We start from the raw sequence: 9206 nt of genomic DNA on the forward strand, positions 1-9206 counted from the left end.
CGCTGGCTGAAGATGAACTGCTCCAGGCTCTCCTTCTGCCGGCTGGCGGTCCTCAGGCGCTCGGCCGTGCTCTGGAGGAGGCTCTCCTGCCTGGAGAGCTTGGTTCTCAGCTCCAGAAGCTCCTGTGTCGCGGACTCTCCCTGGGGAAGAGGAACAGCTGGCTGTCGATGGTCAGAGGCCTACACACCGCATCTCGTGGCTCTTACAATCCGAAGCAGGATTCCTTGATCTTCCCAATGATTTCTGGAGTGGATTCCATGGAAGTCTCAAAACCCTGCAGTGCTGACAGCTCAGGATGAGCCAGCAGGTGGGACACTGAGTACCTGGGAGTTCCAGCAGGTGGGATACTGAGGACCTGGGGCCCTGAGCCAGCAGGTGGGACACTGAGCACCTGGGAGTTCCAGCAGGTGGGATACTGAGCACCTGGGAGTCCCAGCAGGTGGGACACTGAGTACCTGGGAGTTCCAGCAGGTGGGATACTGAGGACCTGGGGCCCTGAGCCAGCAGGTGGGACACTGAGTACCTGGGAGTTCCAGCAGGTGGGATACTGAGGACCTGGGGCCCTGAGCCAGCAGGTGGGACACTGAGTACCTGGGAGTTCCAGCAGGTGGGATACTGAGGACCTGGGGCCCTGAGCCAGCAGGTGGGACACTGAGTACCTGGGAGTTCCAGCAGGTGGGATACTGAGGACCTGGGGCCCTGAGCCAGCAGGTGGGACACTGAGTACCTGGGAGTTCCAGCAGGTGGGATACTGAGGACCTGGGGCCCTGAGCCAGCAGGTGGGACACTGAGTACCTGGGAGTTCCAGCAGGTGGGATACTGAGGACCTGGGGCCCTGAGCCAGCAGGTGGGACACTGAGTACCTGGGAGTTCCAGCAGGTGGGATACTGAGGACCTGGGGCCCTGAGCCAGCAGGTGGGACACTGAGTACCTGGGAGTTCCAGCAGGTGGGATACTGAGGACCTGGGGCCCTGAGCCAGCAGGTGGGACACTGAGTACCTGGGAGTTCCAGCAGGTGGGATACTGAGGACCTGGGGCCCTGAGCCAGCAGGTGGGACACTGAGTACCTGGGAGTTCCAGCAGGTGGGATACTGAGGACCTGGGGCCCTGAGCCAGCAGGTGGGACACTGAGTACCTGGGAGTTCCAGCAGGTGGGATACTGAGGACCTGGGGCCCTGAGCCAGCAGGTGGGACACTGAGCACCTGGGGTCCTGAGCCAGCAGGTGGGACACTGAGCACCTGGGGGTCAAGCAGCCTGCAGGCCTACACTCCTGCTGCTGAGAGGACCTGACTCCAGGACAGCTCGAAAACTCCCAGCTGTGACCAAGAGCTCAACCTTAGTGCTGACGTCCTACATCACTGGGCATCACACAGAAGCCTGGTAATTAGGGATATTATGCGTAGGGAGGCAGGGCTGGCCAGAGACTATCTGCACTTTTGTAAATACTTGTGCCAACCGCAAGATGGCAAAACCCTCCCCTTTGGAATTAGCATAGGTGGGTCCCCTAGGTGTTGGCAGCTAGAATCTGGAGCTAGAAGCCCTGGAGGGGATTCTGACCTGCCTGTCCAGGTGCCGCCTACCAGGGAGCAGGCCTGAGGTCTGAGAGCACGGGGGGCTGACGCTCCAGGCCCGGCCCAGAGATGCAGACTGAGTGCTCTATGGGTTCCAGCAGGCGGCCCTCTCACGGGACATCCTGGGACCCTGCTTGGCTCTGTGGGTGGTGGGCGGGCAGGGGCACTGATGCTTGAACTTGTCCCTGAACTTCTCAGCCCCACTTCAGGAAGTTAAAGAAACGGAGCATTTACGCTACCAGGCTTCTCCTGTCTCTCCCTTCTCTACATCCTTTCTTTCCCCTTTGATTTCTATCCTGGGGGTTGGGTGGGAGGAGAAGGGATGTGGTCAGAATGGCACCGACAGCAGCCCCCACAGACAGAGGTCTCCCCCAGGTCCCGTCTATCTGACTCGCCCTGGGCTCCTGATATTCAGGATCTGCGGGGCTGGGGACGCAGCGCGGTAATGGGGGGCAGAACCAGAAAGGGTGCTGGTGTCTTACCGCTTTGCCAGGCAGCACAGGGCTGTGGGAGTTGGGCAAGGCCGCCCGCCAGAACATGGTCAGGAGGGAGGCCGACTCATCCAACACGTGGCCCAGGGCACTGGCGCTGCTGCGAAGTTCACTGACGCCTTCGCTGCCCAGCACCTGGGAGAGAGGGAGGAGCGCGGGCATCACTGGGGCTGAGAGATCACTTCCCCTAAGCATGTTGTCAGGATCTTAAGCTTTAAGCTTCCTTTGTGAGTGAGGCAGACACAGGCCAGATGCACGAGGAAGCCTAGCCTGGAAGCCCAGCCCCCGGGCTCAGCGGTGACCTCCCACCTGCAAGGACTCAGCGGATTCCAGCTTCCCCCACATTCTCTTTACTTCTAGTCCTGCTCCAAGCTCTGGAGTCTAAAGTCCTGAAGGGGAGCAAACTATACCATGAGGGCATACTGATAAATTAGAATTAAAGTTACTTGAGGAAGAGCAGGTGCAAGAAAGACACTCTGACCCTCCTTTTTCTCCCTGAAAAGAGGAAATAAATCTCCCGTGTTGATGGCAGGAGCGGGTGGAGGTGGAAGAGGGCATAAGTGGTGAGGGGGAAAAGAAGCAATCAATGAATGCATGAGTAAGTGGGAGAAGGAGCTAAAATCAGAAGAAAGGGCCCTGGCCAGTGTGGCTCACTTGGTTGGGTGTCGTCCCGGGCACCTGAAGGGTGCTGGTTCCATTCCAGGTCGGGGCACCTGCAGGGATTGCAGGCTCCGTCCCCGGTGGGGAGCATGCCGGAGGCAGCCGATTGATGTTTCACTCTCACATCGATGTTTCGCTCTCTCTCTCTCTCCCCCTTCCTTTCTCTCTAAAAATCAATTTAAAATAAAAGTCAGAAATAAAAGGGCCCAGGATAGGGGCACCCAGGCACTGTGATGTGACTACCTTGGAGCCCCGAGCCTCGAGGCCAGGGCAGCTGCAGGCGGATCTCACGGCTGACGCGATCTTGCTGGCCAGCAGCCTGCCCTCCCCGATCTGCTGGCTCAGGGCGCTGTAGTCGTCGATGTGGCCGACCACATGGCGGCCGTGCTTATTGGCGAAGCAGCCGTCAGCAGCATCGCCCTCCAGCTTGGGAGGACTCTTCACTCCATCAAAACCCAGATCTGGAAAATAAAGGCACAGCAAACCCCACTGCTCACATCAACCCGAAACACACAACGAATGCTGCAAGGGCCAGGGCAGTCGTGGAAAAGCACGGCGTGAAGTCCAGATGGTCTGGGTTCTATGCTTTCTCATCTTTCTTACATCATCTCACAATGATAGAATTGCGGGAGGCAAATTTTGTGTTTACTGCACAAGAAATATTTGGGACAAATGTTTTTAATTAAAACGTCTGGGATGAGAAGACAGAGAAAGAGAGGAGGCTGGATTCAGAGAGCACTTTCAGGAAGGGAGCGACTTTGTGCGATGAAGCAACAGCAGAGCAAAAGGAGACCCACAGGAGAAAGTGTAATGACAGGGAAGGCGGCCAATGAGTGGCCAACGGCCTTGGGGCAGGCAGAGAACACGCCCTAAATTCAGACAGTGTGTGTGCAGAAACCCGAGGGTTACCTGCAGTAACAACTTTCCATCACCAGCCCCTGTGCCCTCTGGTTGCCATAGTTACCATTTGTCCTACTGAGGAGGGCGGTGTCCGGACCGGGAGCCGTGAAAGAGCCCGGGAAGACCAGGGCTGGGTTCATGCCGACGTCCCGAACGGGAGGGGAGGCAACTGCATCTGGGGGTGAAGACAAGGACAGTTCTCAGGGGCCCTGGGACACGCTGCTCCCACGCACAGGCACACCTCCTCCCTCGGCCCCTCTCACACCCACGGGCCACAGCACAAGCAAGAGCACATCAACCACGTGGTGCGGAACAAGATGTTCCTGAAGTTGAAGGGTGGAGAAAGCAAAGTCTAATTTTAAAAATTATCAGGTATATATTTTTCTAACCCCAGTTTTGAATACAATTTTGCATGTAGTGTCTAAAACTGTGCTTTGTAACAAAGTATAAATATGCATAAATATAGGTAACATATATGTTAAAAATACTGGATCAAGGAATAAAGGGACATATGGGTGACTAAACCCAGAATTCTTTTTTAATATATTTTTATTGATTTCAGAAAAGAAGAAAGAGGGAGAGAGAGATAGAAACATCAATGATGAGAGAGAATCATTGATCAGCTGCCTCCTGCACGCTCCCCACTGGGGATGTACGCCGCAACCTGGGTATGTGCCCTTTACCAGAATCAAACCCGGGACCCTTCAGTCCACAGGCCGATGCTCTATCCACGGAGCCAAACCAGCCAGGGCTAAACCCAGCATTCTAGTCACCCTTCCGATGAGGAGTTAGTGCTGGGAAAATGCAGCAGCATGGGAAGAGCAGGAGACAGGAGCCTTGGGGGCCAGGGGGGCCGGTGGGAGACCAGGCAGCAAGCCTTCAGTGGAGGAAGTGGCACGTGTCCTGAAGACAGAGACCATCCTGCTCAGCCAGCGTGGCTTGGAGCCTGCTCCCTGTCAGGCCTCTGTGGTGGGACGGGACGAGGGGCAGTGACTGAGGTCCCCTGGTGCCAGGGGAAGGGAAGCCAGGCTAGAGAGCCTGGACAGCAGCAGCACCGAGAGGAACGCAGCCTGGAAATCGGAACCTCTGGTTCGGTTCTGGGTGGGATCTGAGTCCCATAAGCCTTAGCAGGTCGGTTAACGTGTCAATGTTTTCTCCCGCAAAAACAGAGCGTAAAACCTGCCCTGCCGTGGATGAAATTATTTGAAAACTTGTGGAAAGTTTTAAAACACTCTACAAATACAGGAGTCGTTAAGGCACATAGCTGTCAATCGTTGAGCAATTCTTACTGTGCCAAGCACTTGTAAATTATTTCATTTAACACTCCAAATAACCACACAAACTCGATATTGTTACCCGCATCTTAAAAAATGAGGAAAGGCAGCTTCAATACCCGAGGAGCTCAAACACCTGGCCCCAGGGGAACACGGGTAGGTGGCACCTCAGGGTCGGAGGCAGGGTTGAGCCTGAAGCCCGCGCCCCGCTCAGGCACTGACTACACTGGAGCATCTCCGATGTCACCCTGACCTTAACTAAGGAGCTTGGAGGAGGCAAGCTGTCCCTTCCACCACAGACGCCTGGGGGCCAGGCAGCTGGCTGCGGGCTTCCCCATGCCCTTCCCTTCCTACCTGGGAGGAGCGGCTGCTTGTCTCCAGGGCCCGTGCTAGCGGGCGAGCTGTGGCTGCCGGCGGGGCCAGGGCTGGCTCTGCTGGCACCCCGGTCCAGCTGCTGCTCCAGCTGCAGCCGCAGGCTGTTGTTCACCTGAATGCTCAGCTCCAGCTGCCCTCTCAGGGCGCGGATCTCTGCCACCAGGTGGCTCAGGTCGCTGCTCAAAGGGGCCTGGTGACAGGCATCCCAGGTGTGAGCTGAAAGCAGAGAGGGAGGGGTTGGTAGCTCTGATCCAAGTATTTCTCAGCATTTGTCAGACACTCTGACATTCCTTTCTCCAGGACTCACTGCCATCGCAGAGTCCCAGGCAACAAGTACATCTGTGATGGGAATGCCACTTGTCCCGTGTGGAGTCTGGCACACGCCCAAGTCCCGACTTTTTCTGAAATTACCCACATGCATCTAGAGGGCATTTGATTGGCAGCTGAGGTCAAGCCTATCATTTCAACTCCATATTGACTTGAGTCCTGCTGGCTAGTGAGCAGGGTCCTCCAAGACAGGAAGTTAGCACAGAACAAAAGAGGGGCAGGGGCTGGGGGAGGGGAGACTGATGACCCCCACGCTCAGGAATCAAGGAGAGAAGGAGGAAGGCGCCAGACCTTCGGCAGCCTGTAACCATGGGAACCAGGCGCCACAGACTAGGGATCATACCTGATTGAACTTTACCTTCTCCATGTTTTTTACCTCTACTCACTACACAGTCTATTTGTAGCTACTGGGAATGAAGAGATGTGAGAAGTCACCTATAAGACCACAACAGCTTAGCTGAAAACTTTGAGGCCAAGTGTATTTGCAAAGGTAAAATCTGTTTTGGTTGCTAGCAAGGCAATGGGATGCATGTACCGTGTGTGCCACACACAATCCACGCACCCAGCTGCCTCTGGGCCATAGACCTTATCGGACGCATCAATATTTCTGCAATGACTTATGTGAATATTCTCACTAAGTGGGATAAGTGGAGACTGTGAACGCACTTTGTCAGTTCAGTTAGGTTTCGTCACCAAATGAGCACATGAGAAAGATTTCCATTCAGAGCTCTTGCTGGATTATAGCATTAAGGACAAAGGGTTCTGGGGCTTTAGTGGAAGTAGCTTTGAAATGAATCCTAAAAGACCCACAAAAACGGATAAAGGCACAAAAGGGGAGGTGATTCGGGACACTAACCCAAAGTTCCATGATGCTCCTTCTTCTCTTTCTTTCCCTCCATCCAAATTCTCACAACATTTTGCTTATTAAAACATGCTTTTCATTTATCCATTCCCCTTTCTCTTCCTGATAGCACCTTGGATTAGTCTCTCATCACTTAGCACCCAGGACATCACTACACCCTTTCAGGAGGTTTCCCGACTCTAAGGTCTTCCAGCTCCCACCAGGCCCACCAGTCTCACCCTCCTAAGATTCCGTTTCCACCATGGATCTATTTTGCTCGGAAAGATCGAACTCATTTTCCATCGCCTGCTTCACAGAATGTAAAGTTTCAGCCTCCCAGTAGGTCTTCTGTCTGCTGGTAACTCTCCTTCGGCTGATCTGACTTCTCACCGCCCCCCCTCCCCCCCAGTACAAAGCTCTCCTCCAGGCAGGGAGGTCTCCCAGCCCAGTACACCCAGACTTCGTACATCAGCTCTTCTCTCAGCCTCCTGGGCCCTCTGTACTTCTTCAAGTCCCAGTTCAGTAAAATTGGGAAACTTGATCAAGTTTTATGAAAATTCAAATTTGGCTAAAGAGTGAAAATTCTTAATAAACCATATTGTTTATGGAATTTTAGAACATATAATCAAAAATACCTCAGGGCTGGAACACTCGGAGAGTCAACTCCTGTCCAAAGCAGGAGCTGCTTCTATGTCATCCTAGACAAAGCATCCCTCTCTACTGAAACGGGGCTTGGGAGGGGAGCTTACTCCTCCACAGTCCGGCCTCTCCACCACCGGAAGGCTCCAGGGACAAGGAAAGCGTGAACTGCAGATGCAAATCCCATCGCCCCTCACCCCTGGCCCTCTGTTCAGCCCTCTGGAGAACACAAACACACCTGACCGTTCTTCAAATGTTCAAAGCCAGTCCCCATCTTCTCAGGATCTTTCCAAGCCTAAAAACTGTTAGTTTCTTCAACCAGTTTGAGATTTCTAGTCCCTCAACCTCATCGCCCATGTCTTCACGATGTTCCTTAGTTTGTCAATGTTCCTTACAAGACGGTACCCACAACCTGACAATATTTCAGACATGGTCTCACCATAGGGACACCACGCTCGCACCACGGTGGTCTCGGGGTGAGGTGGCTCCTCTATCAACCTTGGCCTACAGCATCCTTGTGGAAATGTGTTTCCACCTCTTGCCCTCATCCGCGAGCCCATGGACAGCTACAGACCCAGGATTTCCACATCCTGTATTTCTACCACTATTTTTATTTATTTATTTTTTATTAAATTTATTGGGTGCCACAGATGATTTTAATCAAGCTCAGGACTTTTAAAAATTATTATTTCAGCCGGTGACAAACATCTTCTTTAAGAGTTTAAAATTTAAATCCAGCCTTGAAATGTAGGTCCTATTAGTGGTATTTCCATAAAAACAATTCCTGTATCTTTTTCTTTTCTCGCTAGGAAGGGGTCATAGTGGGAGCAGGCGGCCTGCTGCATGGGCCGCATGGTGGTCGGGATGTATTTATTGTTCACACTAGTCAAGACCTTTTCAATTGATGACACCATCAGGACAGTTCTGTGCACTTAAACAATATCATTGTATATCTGGACCTTGAGGAACTGGCTTCTGCCCTAGATGGTGGGTAAGGTTTGACTCTGTTGTCTCTTTTTAAGAATGTCTAGGCTCGACCTCACTGTTGTCACCAACCTCCAGGCTTTGTGTATGAGAGCTCCCCTGTTTGGACTGGGAGCCCCAGGCCTGGCTGGCGGTTTTTCTGAGACAGGCTGTAGCTTTCCAGCACCTGTCCACTCCAAGGTGAAGAAGACCCCACTGGGATCCTAAGCAGGGGCAGGAAGCTCACGGCCAGGGGGCGGGAGGGAGAACTCATACCTTTCGGCCCCTTCTTGGAACTGCCGTGAAGCGCCTCGTAGATCTGCAGCTCCGACTGGAGGGTCTGGAAGAGCTGCTGCTTCTCCGCACACTGTTGCTGCAGGAGGGCCAGCTTGTGCTGCAGCCTGCGGGGAGCGGGTGGGAGAGGGCGCTGAGCGCCGACAGGGCGCTGGGCCACACCAGGGCCAGCCGAGCCAACCTTCACACAAGAGAGGCTTAGCCCGAGCTGTCAACGCGGGGTCACAAAGCCCCTGGCTTTGATTTTACAGGTGGGGGATAGAGGCTGGAGAGGGGAAGTGCCTCTGCTTGGAGTGGTGTTATAGCTACAGTGGCTGGGACACACCAGCACAGCGTTCCTACTGCCCCGATGCTCTTCTCACGCTGCCAGGCAGTTAGCGTTTAGGCTGGTGCCGGGTTCTACCTTCCCAGAGAAGTCCCTCCTTCTGTGCACCTCACCCATAAATCAGCAATTGCAAAGGGGAAACAGGTCCCCAAAAGGGCCTTTAACTGTCTTGCCAAGATCCCTTCTTCTACACCTGAAATTGGGGCCTCCTTCCTTATCAGGGGGCTCCCCCTGACCTGGAGTCCTTCTCCTGGAGGGAGAGTCGTTCCTCCTGGAAATGCAAGATCTCCTGCTGCTTCTCCTTCAAGTCTTCCAGAAGCTGCTGCCGGTCCACCTTCTGGTGCTCCAGCTCCACTTCCAGCTCTTGCAGCCGGGACTGCGAGGCCAGCAGCGCCTCCCTCAGGCACTCTGCCTCCTGGGAGTGCTCTGGTGAGCGGAACACAGGAGCGTTTAGAGTGGGGGCAGAGGTCAGCAGGAAGGTGAGCCCAAGCACGTCATCCGGCAGACAGAGCTAAGGCAAAAGGAAGGCCAGCACACGCTGCAGC

The 9206-nt window shown here is 54.2% G+C and overlaps 1 protein-coding gene across 1 annotated transcript in view; it reads right to left on the reverse strand.

Moving 5' to 3' along the window:
* The window catches only part of LOC102253434 (myomegalin), a 164954-nt gene that overhangs the window by 1878 nt on the left and 153870 nt on the right, over nt 1-9206 (reverse strand). The window contains exons 37-43 of the mRNA XM_014550095.1: nt 8898-9087; nt 8319-8443; nt 5252-5488; nt 3688-3798; nt 2967-3184; nt 2055-2198; nt 2-140 (exon numbers count right to left, since the gene is read on the reverse strand). Of these exons, the coding sequence (XP_014405581.1) occupies nt 2-140; nt 2055-2198; nt 2967-3184; nt 3688-3798; nt 5252-5488; nt 8319-8443; nt 8898-9087 (1164 nt within the window). The remainder of the gene's footprint in view (nt 1; nt 141-2054; nt 2199-2966; nt 3185-3687; nt 3799-5251; nt 5489-8318; nt 8444-8897; nt 9088-9206) is intronic.

Source organism: Myotis brandtii, unplaced genomic scaffold (genome assembly GCF_000412655.1).
Source record: "Myotis brandtii unplaced genomic scaffold, ASM41265v1 scaffold582, whole genome shotgun sequence".
Taxonomy (NCBI): domain Eukaryota; kingdom Metazoa; phylum Chordata; class Mammalia; order Chiroptera; family Vespertilionidae; genus Myotis; species Myotis brandtii.